We start from the raw sequence: 25760 nt of genomic DNA on the forward strand, positions 1-25760 counted from the left end.
CTGGTGGGACTGCAAATTGGTGCGGCCAATTTGGAAAGAGTATGGAGATTCCTGGGAAAGCTGGGAATGGAACCACCATTTGTCTCAGCTATTGCCCTTCTCAGACTATTCTCCGAAGACCTTAAAAGAGCGTACTACAGGGATACTGCCACATTGATGTTCACAGCAGCACAATTCACAATAGCTAGACTGTTGAACCAACCCAGATGCCCCTCAATGGATGAATGGATTAAAAAAATGTGGTATCTATACACCATGGAGTATTATGCAGCACTAAAAAATGACAAAATCATGGAATTCGCAGGGAAATGGATGACACTAGAGCAGATTATGCTTAGTGAAGCTAGCCAATCCCTGAAAAACAAATACCAAATGTCTTCTTTGATATAATGAGAGCAACTAAGAATAGAGCAGGGAGGAAGAGCAGGAAGAAAAGATTAACATTAAACAGAGACATGAGGTGGGAGGGAAAGGGAGAGAAAAGGGGAATTTCATGGAAATGGAGAGAGACCCTCATTGTTATACAAAATTACATATAAGAGGTTGTGAGGGGAATTGGAAAATAAACAAGGAGAGAAATGATTTACAGTAGATGGGGTAGAGAGAGAAGATGGGAGGGGAGGGGAGGGGGGATAGTAGAGGATAGGAAAGGTAGTAGAATACAACAGTTACTAGTATGGCATTATGTAAAAATGTTGATGTGTAACCGATGTGATTCTGCAATCTGTATTTGGGGTAAAAATGGGAGTTCATAACTCACTTGAAACTAATATTTGAAATATTACAGAGAGTGGGGGGGATTTGGAAAGATAGTGCTTTGCCTTAATCAGTCAGAAAAGACCATCTGACCTGAGGGGAAAAGAGCATTGCTTTCCAAATTTATGTTCCCAAAGCTGCTCCCTCATACTTATCATTCCTGCTTCTAAGACTGCCTTTGTGGGTGGGATTTAGACTTCAGAAACATACTAAAAGGGGTGTTCACGTCCAAGGTCAGACTGAAAAGCAGTGTCAGAGCTGGCTTCAGATCTGTTTTTGGCAAGTGTGACCAGTTCTTGGTTAGAAACACAATCCCTTTATGAGATGATAAAAAGAACAAATGTTCCTTTTAAAAAAAACTATCAAAAGCAAAATTTCTTTCTCAGGAAAAATAATCAGAAAGGTAGAGATAGAAATCAGATTCAGTGGGGATGTAGGTAAGCACAAGAGAGCTGTTTGGTGAGATGAAATACTCTAAAACTGGGTTTTGGTGCTGGTAGCAAAATTACAGATTTACTAAAAATCTATACACTTAAAATGGGTGAAATTTATGGTGTATAAACCATATTTCAATAAAGCTGCTAGAAATCTCTCAGAAGTAATCTGGTACCTGTTACCTAAAAACTAATTAGGGGTGGAGGGAACACATGGGCTGAAATTAGGTGGCCCCTAAAGCGGACTTTCAGAATGGCTTCCCTCTGTTCTAGAGTCTGTGTGAAACAAATGAGAAGAAGATACAGGATGGGGGAACACACAGCTGGGGGCTAGCTCGATTGAGGTCATTTCCCACTTTGTGTTTAATGTCAATGACAGGCATTTGAAAGAATCAATCCATATATGCCAATAAAAGTGAGTGGAAAAAAATGGCTGCTTAAAATGTCAAACTCTTTCAAATCAAAACAAAAAAACTAATAATTTAATAAGTGGCATCTGCCCTTTCATTTTTGTACTTTTAGAACTGTGGCTCTTCTTTTGACAACAAAAAAGTTGACATTTTCTATCTGCCTGAATCTTTGCTGTTAAAAAATAATAAACATTTGGAAATGGAAAAAAAAATTTGAGGAAGAAAATATATCAAAGGCTAGAATTAATTAAAAGACACAGGTAATAATGGTCACAGTGGTGCATGACTTTAATCCCAGCATCTCAGAAGGCTGAGATAGGAGGATCACGAGTTCAAAGACAGACTCAGCAATGTGAGGCACTAAGCACCTCAGTGAGACCCTGTCTCTAAATGAAATACACAATAGTGCTGGTGATGTGACTCAATGGTTGAGTGCTCCTGAGTTAAATTCTCAATAAATAAATAAATAAATTAAAGAAAAAAGTTAATAAATTTATAATCAAACTTTTAAAACTCTTCAAGAAAAAAATTGATAACTAAGAAAAAGAGAATTTTTTTACAAAGATATTCTTTTATGATTAATAGTTGATTTCTTTGCAGAAGACTTCCAGAAAGGAATTGGGATATATAGGTATGTATGTTGAAACAAAAAGAAAATATGAACCTAGAATACTTTATCAACCAATATCATTTTTTTGAACTTTAAGAAAAATATATGCTTTCAAGATATGAAAATATTCAAAAATTGCTTTACTTTTTGACCTTCTGTAAGAGAAATAATCAGTGAAATGTTTTCAATAAAATAAATCTGCACAACAGAAATCATATAAAATTTGAAAGCTTTTGTGGAAAAGAAAATTTACAAATATATATTTTATTTTACTTTCATTGTACACAAAACATTTCATTCTACTATAGAATATGGAAAACTAAAGCAAAAAATTATCATAAATCTTTGTTGTTAGTATAAATCAGAAAAGCAGGTGTGACATCAATAACAAATCATGGCAACACATGAAAAGACCCTGTTTGTTTTAGAAAACCAGAATTATTTCAGATTAAAATGTAATGCAAACTAAGTACATTATTGTTTTCATTATTTTTTCTTTAGTTATACATGACAGTAGAATGTATCTTCACATATCATACATTCATAATCTATAACAACCTACTCTTTTGGTGGTAAATTATGTGAAGTTACACTGGTTGTATATTCATTTAAGAATATAAGAATGTTATTTTCCATTTATTCTACTGTTTTCATGCACTTAAATAATTCCAAAATAATGACAAAATAAAAATCAAAGATAAAAAAGAAATAGATAAAAATAAAATATCACAATAAAAATGTATGAACTGGGCTGGGGATGTGGCTCAAGCGGTAGCACGCTTGCCTGGCATGCGTGCGGCCCGAGTTCGATCCTCAGCACCACATACCAACAAAGATGTTGTGTCCGCCAAGAACTAAAAAAAAATAAATAAATATTAAAAATTCTCTCTCTCTCTATCTCTCTCTCCTCTCCCACTCTCTCTTTAAAAAAAAAAAATAAAAAAAAAAAATAAAAATGTATGAACTACAAATTAAGGCACATTTTAATAGTAGAAAATTATAAGAAATCAACAAAACCTGAAAACTATAGAAGTAAGTTCTTCCTCATCAGTAATTTAAGTATCAATAAACTATTTTGAAAAAAAAAACTAATTAAAACACAATATGACAAACAAGATTAAACCTAAAAAACATGTTAACTATGTCAGATGTAAATCTACAAAAGATTCTTTTTAGATATAAGGTCATAAAAGACTAAAAAACAAAAGGATAAAACAAATATTACATTCAAATTTGTTGATAATATTTATATAAATAAGAGACAAAGTAGAATATTATATAAAAATAAATATGGCAAATCCCTAGAATACAATCATAGTGAATACATTTGTAACTCCAATAATATTTTTCATATTCAGAAAGAAAACACAGACAAAATTCAACATCATAGAAAGCAACAAAGTAATAATAGGAGACATTGATCCCCAATTAATGCAAAGAATAAAAAATAGCATTGCACTTTTACCCAACGAATAAAAAAACCTTCAAAAAATATTAAAAACCATTTTGGCTTACAGAGGCAATATTCTCTATAGTCTATGGAACATTATTCCAAAGAGAACAGGTTAAAAGCACAAAACAAATGTTAACAGATATTACAATATTGAAGTTGCATTGTAACATAATAAGTTGGAAATCAAAAGCAAAAGTGATATTTAAAATTTATAAGTATGAAAAAGCCAAATTCAGCAATTAAGCAAGGCCCTAAGTAATTTATCTAGACATTGTCACAAAATGAAATATAAAAATAGCTGCCAGCCAGGTGTGATAACACATTTGTAATTCAAGCAACTTGGGAGTCTCAGCAGGATTGTGAGTTCAAATAGAGCCTCATCAAAAGCAAGGTGCTAAGGAACTGAAGGAGATCATGTTTCTAAATTAAATAAAAAATGGGGCTTGGGATGTAGCTCAGGGGGAAGTGCACCTAAGATCAATCCCCAGTACCCTTCCCAAAAAAAGGGTGTATATGTGGCTCAGTGGTTGAACACCTTTGCTACAGAAAAAAAAAAAAAAGCATATAGCACTCAATGTAATCTACGAAGTCCATGTAATACCAATCAAAAAAAATCAATATTATTGTTGCATGTACAAAATAAGTTATTTGAACAATTTTATGGAATAACCTGGATGCATACATAATTACACATATTAAAATTTAAAGAAAATGCTTCATTATATAAAAATAATAAAAGTTAAAATATTCAATACATTTATGTTAACTTGAGGTTAAATGAGGAAGCCATGAGTAATAAAACTGAAAGTACATCAATTATCCCTCAACTTGATGGTCAAATCAAAATATATTTACAGATCTATTCTCATTAAAACAACATTCAATAGAGATCAATGTGGCAAGCCAATCAAATTACATTTCACGTGACTACATGAAGGCAATTTAGAATGAACTATGAAAAGTTTTAAAACTTTACAAAGATAAGAAATTATATAATATCTACAATGATCAACTTTTAAGATAGTATATTAAGTGAAATAGTAATTCACACACACACACAAAAAACACACAAATACAAGGTAATTCTACATATAAGAGATATCTACTGTTGCCAAATACAGAGACCAAAAAGAATGGCATCAGGGATGAAAAAGTGAGACAAAGGAGCACTTGTTTGGAGGAAAAATGAACTTACTTTTTTTGTGATACATACTTTCTAGAAAAAAATCTTACAAAACAATTTAAATGAACACTATTGACCAATACATTCAAAATATATAAGACAATAGGTTCAGGAAAGTTGTACAGTATACAGTTTTGATCACAATTAAAAATTTGACAAATACATAAAAGATAAACAGAATTGTAAACATCTTTATGGTACCTTAAAAATGCTAAAGTCTTACTCCTAGACAAAAGAACAGATTCATATATAGAGAGATAATGAATATGCCATTAATTCTAGCTACTTGGAAGAAAGGCTGAGGCATGTAAATAGAATTTCAGCTTTAGCTACTTAGCAAGAGTCTTTTATAAACTAAAATTCAAAAGGGGGTGATGATGTGGCTCAATATTATAAGAACCTCTGAGTTTAATACACAGTGTGTGTGTGTGTGTGTGTGTATACTTAGATACATTATATGATTAAGCACAAGAACTGAGTATAAACAATCAAGGTACTAAATAAAAATCTTATATAAAAAGGGGTAATATTTATACATATAAGTAAAATCATAGAATACTTGATTGAAAATTGGCACATGGTTCACGTGCAGTTTAATTTCAACTAATGTTTTCCTAAAGTGACAAATCATGATAATTTCTATTCAATTATAACATATAGATATAGAAATAAAAACAATATCAATGATGTGAGAAAACCTAATGAATAACACTGAAGCTCTCTAAAGAGTGAAACTCAAAAAAAAAAAAAAAAACACAAGAATTAGAGAAATGTAATCCATAAAATTTTGGATAATTGTATTACAATAGAAATATTTCTTTTAACTTTTTTGAAGTGATAGGTAGACAGGATGCATTTATTATATTTATTATATATTTTTATGTAGTGCTAAGGAACAAACACAATGCCTCACATGTGTGAGGCAAGCCCTCTGCCACTAAACTAAAGCTTCAGCCCTGAAAATTCTTCTTTAAACCACATTGATCAGCTATAGTTACATAACCACTAGGAGCAGGTATTGTGAAATACTGCTATTCATTACGTGGCAGGAAAATTTCACAGAATATCCAGTATAAGCATTTATATAAAGCTCTGATGACAAAATTTTGAATGAATAAATATTTAAATTATATTTAAAAACTCTCCTATAATATTAATATATTACAATGGTTTTATCTAGAAATATTTGGAAATGAGCAAATTTTCTAAAGAGCCTCCAAATACCAATAAATGTCAGGTTATGAATATCCTCACAGGTATTGTGGAATACTTTGTAGGAATTTTGACGGTGGAAATATACAGAGAAGCATTCCTCTGGTGGGCAAACTCCCAGGGGTAACAGGCATTCTGCTTCCCACCCTTAGAATGCCCCCCAATTTCCCCAGGAACTAGTAAAATAATAAAACACACTTGCAATGTCAAGCTGCTATAGCAATTCCCTGCTTGAAAAGGCTCTGCACTAGAGGGTTATCAGCCTCAAATATGATCTCTGGCACACAGCTCCTGGGAATAAAGGAACTCTTTTTACAGATAAACACAATGTTTCACTGAGCCTAAAACTGTCCACACAACAGTAAGTTTATATAATGGACTTTCTTGAAAGCTACACAAAACCCCTAACATTGCACATTGCAACTGAGAAATAAGGTCCATAATGTTGCTAAGTTTCTAATCTGCCTAGTAATAAAATGAACAATATGTAGTAGTGATGCCAATGAGCTAGATTAACCTACTGATATAAAAAAAGCTCGGCAGCTTGGTCTCCATGCCATTATACCAACTTTCCTGCTTCTTGTCTCTGTCTTTTATTTTTAATTTTCCTTCAATGCTTTGTTAATTTGAATGTAGGGAGATCACTGGAGAACAAGAAGGAGCTTAAATAATTGATAAGCATGGTAAACATAGAACATGGAATTCTCTATAATTATTGCAACAGAAACAAACCTAGGCTTGAAAAAAATTAATTGTGTCAGATTTTAGTTTATTAATTAACATTTTAAAATGTGAATTCCTCTTTGACATTTGAACTGCTTATCTGTATTCTTTGCTTCATTAATTTCTACCACTTTGATATATGTCTACCGTCAGTTTTCTTTTAAATCCCAAGGTTATTTCTTTGGGGACAGAAAGGTGACCAAGGACAACTTATAGACAACAAGATATTTTTGATGGAAAATAGAATATGTCACATTTTGTTATCTTCTTGGTAACTACAGAAGTCTTTTTAATGTTGTCCTCCATAGGAAAAAAAAAAAGAGAAAAGACTCTATAAGATTCTACACAATTATTTTCCAAATCATTTTTTTCAGACAAAAACACTAAAATACTTTGAAACCATTTTTATTCTCTACATTGTGAGCACTACTTAGAAATGATAAGTTAAACATAAAGAAAAATCTTTAACATTTTCTTTTCTACATAAACAAATGCCGAATCTTTGTCCTAAAAACAAGAAACTAAAACTTTTTCATGCAAAATAGAAACTGGCATAAGATACTCTATACAGTTAAAAAATTAAATATTGGTTTTGAATTAGAAATTCTGAATGATATTTAGGCTCACCAATAAAGAGTAGGTTTCTATAGATCTCTAACATCACATCTCCATATAAAGTCTGCTGAGAAGGGTCCAGGCATTTCCATTCCTCTTCAGAAAAATCAATGACCACATCCCTTAATGTCAATGGTTCCTGAAATAAAAATGAATACATACATATCACATAAACCATATGATTAATGACATAGTATTTAATTTCATACAAATTTTAATGAGAGTTAAAAGAGGTAGCTTTCACATTTGGTAGTGATGTCAACCATTCAATAAGATACTTTTTTTGTGGTGCTGGGGATTCAATTCAGGGCCTTGTGCATGAAAGGCAAGCACTCTACCAACTGAGCTATAACCCCAGCCTCAATAATTCATTATAAGCAGTAAAATTGGTGGATAAATTTGGTATAATAAAACCCAGGGAGCAACACATATGAAGCAAAACACTGAAGCAAAAAAAATTTTTAAAAATCCAACATAATTCCAAAGGATATATAATAGTTGCAATTAGTTATTGAATATTCAAAAGAAGCACAACTAAACAAAGCAATGATACTTGAGACAGGCATAGCAAAATTATAAGTAATAACTATACTCATACGACAGTGGTCACCTCAGTGTGTAGAAGACATAAGAGATCACTAAAGACACACCAAAACTTTCAACAGTCCACATATTTATTTGAATGGTTATCTCCAAAGTTGTCTATCTTCTCATTATTTAAACATACCATAAATCTTACTATATCAAAAAAATTATGTTTACTTCTGCAGACCACAACATCACAACTCACTTCTAAAACAATAAAATAAAATTTTTAACTATCAAACTATTACAAAACACTTAGGTACTTGGGTCAGCTTGAATTACATGGCATAAAGTTATAACAAAAACAAATTTAAAAAGCAAATTAAGTGAATAGACTGTTAGTCTCTCAGTTCATAGGAAAACTGACACATCAGGTTTAACATTCCCAGATTTATAAAACCACTCTCACTGTGAAACTGTATCCTCACCTGGTTCATTTCAAAGTAGAAAGTGAGAGAATACTAAGCAGTTAAGAAAAAAATTCTGAAAGGTTCTGGCACCCTAAACGCCTCCCTGACAGCATGGAAATACTCCCTTTTCCAGGGTGTCACTTATCACTAGTGAATCAACACATACATGAAGTAAGTTTAACATTATGATCTGTGATGTCTTTCTTCTGAAACAACATTATTATTATTATTTTTTTTTAAATTAGAGATGTAACCCAGGGGCTCTCTACCCCTGAAATGCATTTCAAGAAGTTTTGATTTTTTTTTAAATTGTGATAAACGGGCTTACAAAGTTGCTTAGGGTCTCTAAATTACTGAGACTGGACTCAAATTTACTTTCTCCCTACCTCATTTTTTCCACATCACTGTGATTACAGGTTGTGCCACCACTCCTGACTCTGCAACCACTTTTGATACCAAATGTGCAAACAACAACCAGTATTTCAACAATTTGTAGTTTAATAATTCAATTCTGATACCATCTAGTACAGATCCCACAAGTTTGGTGTTATGCCTATAAAATTTTACTACCTGAAGTGCCAGTTTAAAGCCCCAGAATAGAATAATATTTATACTTATGATTCATTTCCTATAAATTAGGGGTCTCTACATCTACACACTCAAGTTACTTATTCTGATAAAAAAGAACACACTTATGTATACCAGCTTCTTATAAATTATATAAATTTGGAAGTTGACAATTGAAACCTTGCATAAAATATAAAAAATGTCAGAGGAAAGTGGGACACTATATAGGCCATTTTAGGAAATAACTGGTTGAAGATATTATCTCCAATTTTTTTCTGTTCTGCTACAGAAAAGCCTCCTTCCCAATATGATTTAGAAGATCCTCACTATTTTAAATATGCTGGTTCAGATACTCATTCTGAATATTCCCATTGTTTTCCACAAAAAATTGAACACTTTTACATTCAGGGGCAAGAACAAAATATTTGTCAAAAAAAAAAAAAAGTGAAGCTTAAGTCTCTCCTTTATGTGAAATCCTTGGAATATTAAGCCATCTCATGTCAGCCCAAAACAACATACACACAATTTTCTTAAAACTCCTAAGTATTCGTTGGCTTCAGGGTAAAGGATACTTCATTTGGAATTTTGATTTATTTTTTTGGTATGGGGGCATTCTACAACTAAGATATATTCTAGGCCTTTAAATTTTTTTTTTTTTTGAGACAGTGTCTCACTAAGTTGCTACACTAAGCTTCAACTTTGATCTTTCTTCCCAACCTCCAGGTGGTTGTGATTACTGTCATGTCCTAATATGCCCAGAAAGAAATGAATTTCTAACCTCCTTTGGTCCATTTTTCTTTCACCTTATTTATTTGCTATTTCTTCTAAAAAGAAACCCTTGACAGCCTAAGATTTTGGATGCATCCATATCTTATGTTTGATAAATTTGAAGTATTGCAATGTAGATTTAGAAAAACAAAAGCTGCTTATTACCTATCTCTGAATTTTTCTAACTTGACATTCTAGAAATAGCCCCACAGCAATGAAAATTATAGCCACAGATACAATTAAGATCTTACTTAACCTTCAATGATGTCCTTTTACAGGCTTAAAAAATTACCTTAGTTTGAATTTAATTTTATTTGAAATTTGCCTCTATATTTTCTCTTTGGAAACTTTAAAAAAATCTTTCAAATATTAGGGATAAATTACATTTTATAAGTGATAAAGATGTTAGAATAAGTGAGAGATGCTCAATCCACCATCCTATTTACTTAAATATTTAGTTACCACCCCAAACATGAGGCACTACATTAAGTCTTCCAATTAGCATATAGTGAGTTTTTCCTTGAAGATGTCTGCACAAACACATTAGGATATTTTTTTTTTCTAAATCCTTGCTACAGTTTATTCTCCTTTCAAATTCTGGCACATTATAATCAACCTTCCCTAGATGAGTAAGAAAACAGAGAACAAAAATCATATTTGCCTTTCTTTTCAGTTACAAAAATCAATGGATTTGAGCAGCTATGTATTTTTTTTTTTTTTATTGATTGTTCAAAACATTACAGAGCTCAAGACATATCATCTTTCATACATTCGACTCAATTGAGATTTGAACTCCCCAAATACATAATACAGACTCACTTCTGTTACATACTCACGTTTTTACATAATGGCATATTAGTGACTGTTGTATTCTGCTACCTTTCCTATCCCCTACTATCCCCCCTCCCCTCCCCTCCCCTCCCATCTTCCCTCTCTACCTCCTCTGCTGTTGTTCAGTTCTCTCCCCTTTTTTCCCCCCACCCCCTTTCCCCTCATAACCTCTTATAATTTTGTGTATCACTGAAGGTCTCCTACCATTTCCATATGTTTTCCCTTCTCTCTTCCTTTCTCTCCCCCCATTCGTCTTAGTTTACTGGTAGTCTTTTCCTCATGCTCTTCCTTCCTGTTCTATTCTTAGTGGCTCTCTTTATATCAAAGAAGACATTTGACATTTGTTTTTTAGGGCTTGGCTAGCTTCACTTAGCATAATCTGCTCTAATGCCATCCATTTCCCTGCAAATTCTATGATTTTGTCGTTTCTTAGTGCTGCATAATACTCCATTGTGTATAGCTGCCACAATTTTTTTATCCACTCGTCTATTGAAGGGCATCTAGGTTGGTTCCACAGTCTAGCTATTGTGAATTGTGCTGCTATAATCATTGATGTGGCCGTATCCGTATAGTGTGCTCTTTTAAGGTCCTCAGGGAATAGTCCAAGAAGGGCAATAGCTGGGTCAAATGGTGGATCCATTCCCAGCTTTCCCAGGAATCTCCATACTGCTTTCCAAATTGGCCTCACCATTTTGCAGTCCCACCAGCAGTGAACAAGTGTGCCCTTTTCCCCACATCCTCGCCAACACTTATTGTTGTTTGACTTCATAATGGCTGCCAATCTTACAGGAGTGAAATGGTATCTTAGGGTGGTTTTGATTTGCATTTCTCTGATTGCTAGAGATGGTGAGCATTTTCTCATGTGCTTGTGGATTGATTGTATGTCCTCCTCTGAGAAGTGTCTGTTCAGGTCCTTGGCCCATTTGTTGATTGGATTATTTGTTATCTTATTGTTTAATTTTTTGAGTTCTTTGTACATTCTGGATATTAGGGCTCTATCTGAGGTGTGAGGGGTAAAAATTTGTTCCCAGGATGTAGGCTCTCTATTTACCTCTTTTACTGTTTCTCTTGCTGAGAAAAAACTTTTTAGTTTAAGTAGGTCCCATTTGTTTATTCTTGTTATTAACTCTTGGGCTACGGGCGTTCTATTAAGGAATTTGGAGCCCGACCCCACAATATGTAGATCATAGCCAACTTTTCCTTCTATCAGACGCAGTGTCTCTGTTTTTATATCTAGCTCCTTGATCCATTTTGAGTTAACTTTTGTGGCTGGCGAGAGAAAGGGATTCAATTTCATTTTGTTGCATATGGATTTCCAATTTTCCCAACACCATTTATTGAAGATGCTATCCTTCCTCCATTGCATGTTTTTAGCCCCTTTATCAAATATAAGATAGTTGTAACTTTGTGGATTAGTCTCTGTGTCCTCTATTCTGTACCATTGGTCCACCTGCCTGTTTTGGTACCAGTACCATGCTGTTTTTGTTACTATTGCTTTATAGTACAGTTTGAGCTCTGGTATCGCTATACCTCCAGATTCACACTTCCTGCTTAGAATTGCTTTTGCTATTCTGGGTCTTTTGTTTTTCCATATGAATTTCATGATTGCTTTATCTATTTCTACAAGAAATGTCTTTGGGATTCTGATTGGCATCGCATTAAACCTGTAGAGAACTTTGGGTAGTATCGCCATTTTGATGATGTTAGTTCTGCCTATCCATGAACAGGGTACATTTTTCCATCTTCTGAGATCTTCTTCTATCTCTCTCTTTAAGGTTCTGTAGTTTTCATTGTATAAATCTTTCACCTCTTTTGTTAGGTTGATTCCCAAGTATCTTATTTTCTTTGAGGATATTGTGAATGGAGTGGTTTTCCTTATTTCCATTTCAGAGGTTTTGTTGCTGATATACAGGAATGCATTTGATTTGTGCGTGTTGATTTTATATCCTGCCACTTTGCTGAATTCATTTATTAACTCTAGCAGCTTCTTTGTAGATCCTTTTGGGTCTGTTAAGTAAATTATCATGTCATCTGCAAATAGCGATAATTTAATTTCTTCTTTTCCTATTTTTATGCCTTTAATTTCTTTTGTCTGTCTAATTGCTCTGGCTAGTACTTCGAGAACTAAATTGAATAGAAGTGGTCAGCTATGTATTTTTGGGGAGCTGAACCTAACATTTGGGGAAAATAATATTAATATTCTAATCTTTGATCTGTATACATGAAACCTATAAATGATATTTCTGTAATCTCTAGAGTATCTTGAGTATTCAGGTAGTCCAACAAGTGCTCCATTCCCTGACCAAAAGCTGCTCTGTAGGAAGACAGAATTATATACAAGTTGGTACTCTCTAGGTAATTTAACATGGGAGCTGTGGGCACTTTGGGTTAGCTTCATGCAATTTTTACACCATGGCCACTCAAAGACATGGCAGATACTTAAGAGACATCACACTCTAAAGTTTCTTAAGGGGACCCTAAACTTGCTATCTATGCTTATGAAAGACAAATAAACAAAGGGTTCAAAGATGTTTTTAATTTTAATACTAAGGATTAAACTCAGCAGTGTCTACACACTGAGCAACCATCCCCTCCCCTTTTTATTTTTTATCCCCTTGCTTCAGCCTACTAAAATGCTGAGATTATGAACATGCATCTTCACACATAGTATTAGGTACAAATACTTTTTAAAGGGTTTTATGTTATAACACCATGTTCCTCTCATGTAAAAGTACAACCATAACATGTGCATACACACACTCACTCACTTTTTAAAATTCCATCCAAAACTAAGGAAAAGATGAATTAAAACTATGTGCTATTTGAAATGTTCCAGGGAACCATACTTCATAATATAGTGAATTAGCGGGGAAAAGATGACATTCAGGAAAATCATGCTTACCACACATTTGGAAAATGCACTTAAAAAAGTGGGCACCACCTAGTAGGGAAAGAGAAACTGAAAACTCCTTGGACCACAGATCCTCCCAAATATGAATTATTTACATGAGTCAAAATTCTCATGTCCTGATCCTGTCTATAACATCCACTCTGAAGGGGTGGAGGCAAGAAAATAGAGTTACTTTCAGGCCAGGCAGAGGTCACCAATCTGGAACAGGACAAAAAGTAGAATCCTGACTGTCAAGCCCATTCTTAGGACCAGAGGTGGCAGTATATTGAGCTTTATCAAATTTAGAGTAGGGTTAAAAGATTACAAAGGTGACCTCAGGAAAGCCTAGGTTCTCACAATTAGTTCTGACTACTTTTACTCAGCCCCTTTCTTCTGTTCCATAATGCCCAGCCTGCAGACATACTATTTTTAAAAATACTCTAGGACCTGGGGTGGTGGCTCATTGGTCGACTGCTTGCCTAGCATGCATGAGGCACTGGGTTCCATCCTCAGCACCACATAAAAACAAACTAATGTATCCACCTACAACCAAAGATACATAAATAAATAAATATTTTTTAAAAATAAAAATACTCTAGACCCTGAGATTTAGAGGGGAAGGGCCTGTGACAGAGCCACCCAGGCATCACAAAACCTGGAGATGGTTCAAGAGATATATCTGAGACAGAGATGAATTATCTCCCAGATTTTGAAGCTTACCCTCTATTCTTTGGTTGTTGCTCTGATTCAATAATTATCACCCCAATCACTTCTGATTGAATAATTTTTACCTAAATAGAAAAAATACCAACATCAGACCCCTCTGCCTCTGAGTGTCAGGTGAAACAATTTCATCTAAGGCTGTAGGACCCCAAAATAATAAAATATTAAGCAAATAATATAGTGAGAATTACTTTACACTTTTGAGTTTCATAACCTTTATACTCTGGCTTAATGAGGCTTGTTTTTTTGTTTGTTTGGTTGGTTCCAGGGATAGATCCAGTAATGCATCACTGAGGATCATCTCCAGTTGTTTTTAATTTTTATTTTTTTGCCAAAATCTCACTAAGTCTTTGAGGCTGACCCTACGCTTGTGATTAACTTTCTTTAGTTTTCTGAGTCACCAGCATTACAGGTATGCAACAACACACTCAGCTCTTGTTCAGAAATTTTGGTGCACCCAGATTTTAGAAAAAGTAGATAATATTCTACATCATAGTTGAAACAATAAAATGATAATTATGTGTAACTGAACTTTTAGATGCCATAAGTAAAACAAATAAAATAAATAATTATAATAATTTATAAATAAATTTCTATAAATTATAATTTATAAGTTATCACAAATAATTGGTACTTTACAATAATTTGTTATAAAATAACTTAAAATTTTTATTACATAAAATTATGATTATAATTTCTAAGAAAATTATTTATATTTTAACCCAATATATCCATAATTTTATTATTCTATATATTAACCATAAAAATTGTTAGCTAACTACATGTATTTTTCATTAAACTTTCAAATCTCACACTTCTTTCCACTTCTAATACTTCTCAAGGTAGATCAGCTACATTCCAAGAACTCATTAGCCACATGTGGCACATGGCTGCCACATCAAAAGTATACATTTGAGTGCTGTGGAAAAAATTGAATGACTGAAACCCTCCTTTCTTATCAGAGGTAAGTAAACATGTCTTCCTTAACAATATTTCTCTTTTAAATCAAATGAGAAAGAAATAATATTTTTAGACCCAGGAGGGTGCTATGAGAGTTGCCTAAAGTAGGCCATAATTCCAAACTGATAACTGTTACTGTAACTTTTCATATATTAGACAGCAAACAACAGATGATGCAAATCCAGGGGGAAGTGTCCTCATGTCTTCATTTCTGTCTGAGATTAAAATTTAGTTGTGAACAAAAATATTAAAACTTTTTTTTTTAAATTTTTCCATTGGGCCTTCATCCTAGTGATCCAGCTATGGTTGTCTGGTTTATCTTTTGTTGTAGAGTATGCTGTGAGTTAAAGTACTAATAACATTTTCATGTCTACATGCATTTTGGCATTACTCAAAATTATTCTATAGATCTTTCAACATTAAATCAAGAAAAATAAATTCAGTGCTTCTTCCATGCCTAAATCTATGCAGTTAACTTGAAATTATCATGTTTTGAATTCTGGCTTCCTGTTTCTATTAAATGTATTTTAAGCTATCAAGTATTATGAAGCTATCAAGTATTACAAACTACCAGCAAACTTACTAATTCATGATTCAAATGCACAGTTTATGAGTAAGCCAAATTTAGACTGGGTTTATCTGGACTACTCTGATTTCAGCAAAAATTTTACAAGCATATGCTCTGCTATTTGACATGGTTACCCTGTTCCTGGAAGAGAGATGGCTGTCCACTGTGGTCTTTTCATTCTCATCCATATGGCCTCTTCTCCTTCATAAGCCTAAAATGAGCTTCTTCTTAAGATGGTGGGGTTTACAAAGATAAAAACTGGAAGAATTCAAGACATTTTAGGTCTAAGCACTATACCAGTACATTTTCATATTCTCTCTCTACTACTGGCTGTAATATAATAGCCGTTTTTTATTCACATATTGGCAAAGAGATACTGCCTCTTGATAAGGACAGCTATAAAAAGTATTGCCAATTTGCTGGGATACAGGGAAGAATATGGAACTGGAGATAATTTTGCATTTTATACTTTTTTTCTTTTCTTGTAGAGAATATTTGTATGTCTATTCTAAATAAATAAAACTTTACAGTACACAGGTACTAAGAAGCTATTCAGGTTTTGAATTCAGAATCACAACTGTCTGTCTCAAAAACTCAAAGATTTTCCTAGGCCACAATAATCATGCAACATTTCTAGGGCTATTACTATAGTTCAATTGATAGAGTGCTTGCCTTGAATGCAAAAGACCCTGGGATAAATTCCCAGAACCATAAAAAAAAATCATATAACTTTTCTAGGATTCTAGGAACTGAAGAATTACATCACTGCTATAGAAGCACACTTTTTAGTTTCATATCCTTTATTACTTTTTACTATTCAAATACTTTCAAGAACACTCAAGTTTTTTGTTTTGTTTTGTTTGTTTGTTTTTTAATAGAGTATAATTTGGGTAAATCAATGTGGACTATGTTTTGAAAATAAAGCTAAATGATTCACTTTCATTTCTCACCATCAGATAACAGTAAAAATGTGCACAACACACAGTATATCTTCAACTTAGTTTATTCTTTTTTTTTTTGGTGTTCATAGTCTACTTATAATTTTGAACCTAGAGTAAACCTAGACATTGTTTTTATAAAATAGTTTCTTTTTTTTTTTTTAAAGAGAGAGTGAGAGAGGGAGAGAGAGACAGAGAGAGAATTTTTTTAATGTTTATTTTTTGGTTTTCGGCGGACACAACATCTTTGTATGTGGTGATGAGGATTGAACCTGGGCAGCACGCATGCCAGGCCAGCGCGCTACCGCTTGAGCCACATCCCCAGCCCCTAAAAATAGTTTCTTGATATGAAAGCAAGAGAACAAGATAGATCTACTGAAAAAATACTTCCTCCACTAGCAGTTTGACTAAACACCTGAAGATTTAAGAAAATCATCCTTTTATTTTTTTTCAACATGGCAAATCTGTTCTCTATAAACCCCCACATGAAAGGCTGAAGTGGGCAAATCCACACACCACCCAAGAAAAACACACAGAGCTAATGCATTTTCAACTGGGAACCAGTAGTTTCCAGTTCTGACTTAAGTGTACAGTCACTTGAAGGGCTCTTTAATTTAAAAAAGAAAAAATTGCATTAAAATAATGTAATTCATATCCCTGGAATTCATATCTCTGGAGAAAAACCCAGCCCTCAGTGTTTCAGAAAGATTGGAAAGAAATTATCTGTGTAGTAAAACTAAAAACCACTACTTTAAATTAACATCTTTTAATAAATGAGTTGCAAAGACACATAAAATATGTGCTAATGAATTTAGCCACACAATTTTTCAGTTTTTGTTTGTTTGGTTTTTTTTAGCTATGAAAAGTACTTGTGATAATCAACTAACAAATAGAAAAAAATCTTAATTTGAATCAAAATTTGGAGATTCTTTTTGATAAGTTATTTGTATTACAGCTTTATTTTTTTGTTTGAGGTGAGTAAGCATATTATGGCAGGAGCAAATGGCATAAAATAGTACCAGGTGTCAACAATTTGTTTCAAGTACACACTCTACAATAAACTAAACAATTCCCAATATGCTTTATCCTTGTAAAGTTTCCACTAAATAAAACAACCTTAGGAACAGAACTCTAATACATGGACCATTATGAGGCAGTTATTTAAACCATGCACCTGTATTGTGTTATTGATATCCTTTGCATACACTGATCTTTGATAGTAATTTTTGCCTATTCAACTAAGTTAAAAATTACTGCTAATACACCAGGCACAGGACACAGTTATAAGTGCCTTGATCATGAACCACATCATTTTATCAAAGAATTTAATAGGAGACAATTATTAAAGAAAATTTGTTCAGCCATGGGTTGCGTTGCATGCCAATAATCCTACAATGAAGGTGTCTGGTACTGCTGGATTGCAAGTTCAATGACAGGCTTGGTAACAGTAAGGTGTCATTAATATAGTATTGCTTTACCACTGATTATATATATACTATATTACTATGTATACATAGATAGATATATAGTATATATATCTCAGTGGTAAAGCAATACTTACTACTGTTCCCTGTACTGAAAAAAATTTAAATATAAAAATGTTTACCACATTGTTGCTGAAAAAAACAAACAAACAAAAAAACCCAACCAACCAACAACAACAACAAAACTTATGCCCAAGTGTTAGAACATGGATAAATGCCTGATAATAATCAAGTATTAAAACAGAAAGTGAACCAAATTGAGATTTGTACTAAATTGCAAATTGTTGCTAGTATTCTGCAATACCTAATTATTTCACAAACATTTAAAATTTCCATTAAAGTATGATGCACATATAAATATACATAAAGCATTTATGTAAAGCTTCAGAAATTATTCAAAAGTAAACACATTTTGAATCATCCTTGCTCAGGACAGACTAAATCAGTGTTTCCATTTATGATCCCCAAAAAGCAAAGAGGTTCTTATTAACTACCATGGGAATACTTTATTACATAAATGTAAAATGTATATAAATACATTTTACCAGTTACCCAGATTTAATACTTGCTGATTACCAGTTACCCAGATTTAATACCTGCTTATTATATGCCATTTTAAATTTTTCTATGCTTCTACCCATTTCCCAACATAGGCCAACCCCTCTCCTTGTATATTTATTTTTTGGTGAAGTCATATGTACATGTCTTGAATGTTACAGAAATACATTATATAGTTTTAACAAATGGAATAATAGAAACCTTCATTGCTTTTAAGAACAGAATATTTACATCATTCCCCCCCCAAATTTTTTTTCCTTTACATGCAACTTTTTGTTCCCAGAAAGATGTTATTATAATGGATTATAAAAACTATAATTTAATTTTGTCTGACATCATGCAATATAATTTAAATATAGCTGCTGAACTATATGGTATCTGTGAGAGTCAATAAGCATGTGTGCACCAGTAAAGTGTTTCTTTGTATTGATGACTACTTTTGTATTTTATGGATGCACTTCAAATTGTTCATTTTAACATTCAAGAACATTTGAGTTATTTCTTTTATTGGACCATTAGGACTAGTGGAGCCATCAATAATCTTAAACAAATAATTATTCCACTCAGCTTATTCTTTTCTAGTATTTCATTGACACTATATTTTATTTTTACTGGTTGCTATGAAAATTATAATTTTATCTTATCATTTCAACTTAATTAGAGTCCTTATTGTATCTGTTTACTAAATACAAACTAAAAACCTTACCAAAGACTGTTTATTTTCTCGATTCCTTTGTGCAATTACTATAAACATTTATGTACACATTATACACCCCAAAATACACTGTATAATTTTTGTACAAAATAATCATAGATTATTATAAAACAAAGAGAAACAAGTAAAGCCTGATAATGTATGATAGCCATGGTGGCACACACCTATAATTCGAGTGACTTCAAAGGATGAGGAAGGAGGATCACAAGGATAAATATTGCCTCTATTACTTAGCAAGACTCTAAGTCACTCAGCAAAACACTGTCTCTAATAAAAATATTAAAAAGTTGTGGTAGCTCAGGATGCAGCTCGGTGCTTAAGTGTCCTTAGGTTCAGTCAATGGTACCAAAAGAAAAAAAAAAGATTTCTAATATATTATAAAACTTAGGCAGTGTGGTAAAACTAAAAGGATATATTATTCTTTGTACTGACTGTTGTATGTTCTACAAGATACTTAGCTCTCAGCTTACTAAAGTTTTTAGGAAAGTGAATTCAAGAATGGTTCCAAAGTCACTGAACACTACACAAGAAGGCGTATAGAGATCCTTTAATACCCCTGGTGAAAACTCTAAAACATGTTAGAGATGAAAAACACTTCTATGTGACCATTCCAAATTTAAGATTTCACTCTCAAAATTTTATCTACACAATGACAGCACACTTTAGATAACATTCAGCCAGAAATTCATGACATAATACACATTAATCAGAAGCCCAAGTGCATATGCTTTGTTGACTTTTCCATTTTATCTAAAGTTTCCTATTTTTACACACTTCATTTATGAGGACCCTGAAAATATCTACTTTTTAAGTTCTGTTATTACTCATTTGAGGAAAGAACAAAATGAACATAGCAAGAAACATAAGGAAGCTCCTTTTATATATCTTACTTTCACCATATTAAAAACATTGGTGAGAATCTCACAAACCTACAATTTAGAAACAAAAAAGCAAGACCACTAAAGAGACACAAATACATCCACTCAGAGAAAGAAGCGAAAGAATCAAGAACCAGTAAATTTCCTGTTCTCAATTAAGTAGATGATAGAAGCAATTAAGAATTCCTCCAATCTTTAAAAATAAAAACAAATATTTCCAGAAAGTTTGTCAGAATCAGCCCTACACTTGTGAACACTGCAGAATATAAAATACATTCAAAAGTATTTCAGAACAAAATATTTTATAAAGAATAAGTAGTGAGAAGTTATATAAAACATAGAATATTTTCTAAAGTCACATCTGCAGTAAGCAGAAGTTAAGAAATTAAAGAAAAAAATTAAAATACTGAAGAGTTTGAAGAATTTGCTTTACCAAGCTGTTTCTGTTTCTGAAAATATGGTAGGCAGCTTTCAATTATAATTTGCAAATATATGCACAACCTGGACAACAACTATATATATTTGATACCTACCACTTTAGCATGATTCTAGATTCTCATTGCTACTAAAGGAAATAATCACAAATATAACAATTTAAAATAACAGAAACTCATTCTTTTATAGACATGGATGTTTTTATTATCACAACAGAGGATTAATAACAAAGTATTAGCAAAGCCACACTTTTTCCACAAACTCTAGAAGATAATCATTTTAGCTTCTAATGGCTATTGGTTTCTTTTCTGTGGTTACAAATGTTTCCCTTCTTTTTGTAGTAATGCAGCCTTCAAAAGAGTAAAGAGAGACAAACTATCTGTATCTTTATCTATATATCTATATTTATATCTATATCTATATATAGAGAGAGACATTTGTAACCACAGAAAAGAGACCAATAGCCATTAGAAGCTAAAATGAGTTTAGATAGATAGATATACATATAGATAGATATAGAGTGAGAGAAAGAGAGAGAGAGAGAGAGAGAGAGAGAGAGAGAGAGAGAGAGAGAGAGAGAGAGAGAATATGGTGCCGTCACAGTAAGTTATGACATTCAAACCTCATAGAATCTGAGAACTGTAGTAACATAGAAGGCAGATGCTCCATTGAGCTTATTTTTATTCTTGCACAGAATAATTAAAAGAATCACACAAAAGGATATTTTATGCACAGTGGATGAAAAAAGAGAGGGGACACTGAGCCAGAAGAATGTAGAAAAGACAGGTAAATTATGCACAAAAGTGAGTGTGATGGGTGAAAAATGTGACATTATACACTGTCTCCAGATGCAGAGCAGAGGACAGAGCCATGTCCAGAGTGCAGGTCTTATTTGTTTTTTCTTGGAACCCTGGAAACTCTCTCAATCCCATGGGCACTGGATTATTCCAATTAATACTCTGTTCATACTTTCTGCCTGTCCTTGATCATCCTCTTACAATAAACATGCATGATACTTGTTTGAATACTGGGAAAGGAGAAACTGCATCAGTGATCTCTGTTACTTAATTTGTAAAACCTTTCCCTGTATATTTCCATGGATTTATGTATGTAAAGGGCATTTTAAAATATTTTAGAATGAGGAACACTCAGTTATCAAAGCTAAAATATAAATTGGGAGAAAATATTTGCAAAGTACATATGTAGCAAAAAAGATGATATGACAGAATGAAAGTGGTGTTATATTTGTGAAAAAAACTGACATACACTCTGCAAAAGAAAGGTAGGAGGCTTAGGCAGAGGACCCCAAAGAGAGAGCTATTCCAAATGCTCAAGTTCTGGGAATGAAGCTTTACTACTGATCATATGAAAATCTTCGCTAGATCACAAACTATTGGTTTTCCATTGATTTGCAAGCATCTCAATGGGCTGCTAAAATCTCAAGCAGTAGTTCAGACAAGAGGTTAGAAAGCACATGCAGTTGTTAATTCCCAGAAAAGGTTTCCACATATTCTCTCTGTGGCTACTTGACAAACTGGACTCTACAATCTTCCATGACAGATTTGATGCACAAGTCAAAAAGTGGACACTTGTATACTAAGCACAGGTGTTAGAGTACCTTTTGTCACCATGAATGGTTGCACATGCCTGTAATCCTAGCAGTTTGGAAAGCTGAGGCAGAAGGACCATGAGTTCAATGTCCAGCCTTAGAAAAATGAGGCACTAAGCAACTCAGTGAGACCCTGTCTCTAAAATAAAATACAAAATAGGGATTGGGGTGTGGCTCATTGGTTGAGTGCCCTTGAGTTCAATCACCAGTGCCTACCCCCCCAAAAAGAGAGATAATAGTTTTGTCAACAATCTAATAACAAAAAAGGTCAAGAAACTATGGATATGTGAAAAAGAAAACCCTTGCCCACTGTTGATGAAAATGTAAGGTTAGGAAAGTCATTTGTGAAAATAATGTAGACTCCTTGAAGTATCTAAAACAGAAATAACATATAACCTGGTTAAATTAATTCTGGGTGTAAATTCAAGAAGTTAAAATGAGTAAGTCAAAGAAATGACTTCATGCCCATTATCATGTAGCAGTATTGCCAGTAGTCAAAGAAAAAAAAAAAAAAGACTTCAGTGAAGGGTGTCTCACTCAGGAAATTTATTTTAGGTACAGAGCATCCAATTACTCTCCAGATAATCTCCACCTATACTTCAGATTGTTTCCTCTTGTCAGGAGAGAACAGAGATTCAAATGGGCTATACACTCCAAAACTATATAGACATGACAGCTGTGGATACCTCAGAAACAACTGACACAGGAGAAAGTAAGAGAATGAGATGAAGTATCATCCTGCCAAGTCTACAATGGGGAATCTCCACTTAAATACGTTCCAGTAAGATATATATTTCTATGAAAGAATAAAAGAGGACAAGAATGAACATTTGATTGCAAAATATCAAAAGATTCTTCTCTTTTTTTCTCTCATATTAAATTCTCACAAACAGGATTAAAAATCTCATAAACAGTGCCACCTAGAACTTGGGTTGTGGCTCGGAGGTAGAGCATTTACCTAGGATATATGAAGCAATGGGTTTGATCCTTGGCAGCACATAAAAATAAAATAAAGATAATGTGTCCACCTATAACTAAAAAATAAAACGAATATTATGAACAGTGCCATCTAGTGTTAGAAAAAAATAGTCACAAAATAATATGTCTATTTGAAATACGAGAAACAATTTATTATGTTGTAGAGTAATAAAGTTGGCATTGGGAGTGTGAACAGAAAAAATAAAAATAGAGGATTATATTCTGAGACCCTAAAAATAAAACTGAAAAAAAAGTCGAGTTCTGAAATTGAGGTCTGGCTTCTCAGACATATAGAAAGCTCAGGAGAAAAAAGCAACTCAGTCACCTATATACCAGCAACACTTTTATGCAGAGAAAAAAAATTACATTTGGATTTGGGATTCTCTCCTGATGATCTTGCCAATCAGTACCACAAAATCTGAGGAGATCCCATGCTTCCAGAACAAAGCTGTCCACATATGCTCCAGGCCATGGCTGAAGATCCATAATTGGATACAACAGAATGTTCAGAATTTCAGCTGCTGATGTATTTCCCACTGAATTGGCTCTCACACTCCAGTGCCAAAATGCGCCCTTCATAATTACCCCACATTAAGAGACGCAACTATTGAAAGATGTTATACATCCCAGAGACCCCCACATTTTTCAAGCTGTTAAGTCAATGATAAGTCCTAAAATCTAGATGACTTGATAGCTCTTGACATATACAAATTTCTGTCACAGTTCTAATTTGTTTTTGTGAGACCACTGAATAAACCACTAAGTGTTTATTTTTGGCAATATTCTTTTGTTCCTTTTGCCTATCCAAATGCAACTGTTTTACATTATGTAAACAAAATATTAACATTTGCAAAAAATACCCTAAAATGGATCAATATGTAAAAGAAAATTATATCAGTATGCAGAAAATTGAAAATCCATGCCTCTTTGATACCTTTGAAATATACCAAAAGTAATTGGAAATGTGGTGAGACTGTCATTCATATAGGAATATTTATTGCTGGACTATTCATAAGAACCAAAATGTAAAATCAATGCAAGGTAAATAGATAAATGGAAACATGTAAATCCTCACAGTAGAATATTACTCAGCAATATTATCTTTGTGTTCCTAGGAATTGAACTCTGGGCCTCACACAGGCTAGGAAAGCACTGTACCTCTGAGCTATTATCCCAGCCATATTGAGCAAGTATGTTTCATGAGAGCACTAAATGTTACAATGAATGTGTACATGGAAACCTTAAGCTAACTGAAAGTAAGCAGAAAAACTGTAATGTGTTTTACAATTAATATTATATTTAATTTTCTGAGCAAGTAAATTCATGAAGCAAAAACACATATTAGTCATTGCCAAGAGCTTTGTGAAAAAGAAAAAAGAAAAAAAAAAACTGCTAGTGGGCACTAATTTCTTTTCATCTAAAATAGTTCCTGAAACTAAATTTTGGGAATGGTATACATGTGAATATACTAAGTGATAAAGAATTACACCCTGAAAATATTTATAAAGTTAATTTTACGTTCACATGAGCTTTGCAGGAATGAATAGATAAATAATTTATGGAATGCATAAAGCAGTCAAAATTCCAGCCAGTAAGATAGAAAAATAAAAATTTAACTGATTACTGTTCTAAAAAACACTGAGTTTTCCGATGAGATCCACTTACATTCATGTGAATATACTGCAGCTTTTTAAATTTTCATTTTTACTTTATAATTTGTAATAAGTATATAAGAAAACTATGTCTGTACATCAACCGCTATTGTAAAGTTGTTAAATTTTTAATATTCTTGTGTAAATTAATATTCATTTTTTTGTGAGTGTGTGTGCATGCACGGATGGAGATCAAATCCAAGATCTTGCACAAGCATGGCAGGTGTTTCACTTTTTTGCCGCAACCCATGTACAAATGTACATTTTTAATCTTGGTTGCCTCTCTCTCTCTCTGGTTTCTTCTCTCTCTCCCTTTCTTTGTCTCTCTCCTTGCCCCTCACTCTCTATCTTTCTCTCACTCTCTCTGTTTTGTATTTTTGGACACAGATGGCACCTTAGGGTCATTTACCACTGAACTACATCCCTAGTCCTTTTGATTATTTTTTTACAGTGGCAAAGAGTTTTTCTAAGTGTATTAGGTTGGCCTCCAATTATAATCCTTCTGCCTCAGCCCTCTCCTGGGATTACAGGCATGTCTTGCCATATCTATTTATCTATTACCAATTTTTAACTTTGTATTATATATATTTCTTATTGCTAAAATGAACATTTATTATGTTCTAATTAACATTCTGCTGCTACTCTATTGATTGTTGTTGCTGTTTTATGAGTGAATAAAAATTATGATTAACTACTATCTTCTAATACTTCAAACATATGCTTCCTTGTATTGCCTATTTATTTTATATAGAATATAAACTTGATCTCCCTGTTGATTAGTATGCTCAGTCTCACACAATCCTCAGTTCTCTGGG

General features: G+C 33.0%; 1 protein-coding gene across 1 annotated transcript in view; it reads right to left on the minus strand.

Annotated features, from left to right (window-relative positions):
• The window catches only part of LOC101963542 (uncharacterized), a 119011-nt gene that overhangs the window by 10901 nt on the left and 82350 nt on the right, over positions 1–25760 (minus strand). Inside the window, exon 5 of the mRNA XM_078017208.1 lies at positions 7409–7535. Within this exon, the coding sequence (XP_077873334.1) occupies positions 7409–7535 (127 nt within the window). The remainder of the gene's footprint in view (positions 1–7408; positions 7536–25760) is intronic.

The sequence above is a fragment of the Ictidomys tridecemlineatus genome, chromosome 7 (assembly GCF_052094955.1).
Source record: "Ictidomys tridecemlineatus isolate mIctTri1 chromosome 7, mIctTri1.hap1, whole genome shotgun sequence".
In the NCBI taxonomy this organism is placed as follows: domain Eukaryota; kingdom Metazoa; phylum Chordata; class Mammalia; order Rodentia; family Sciuridae; genus Ictidomys; species Ictidomys tridecemlineatus.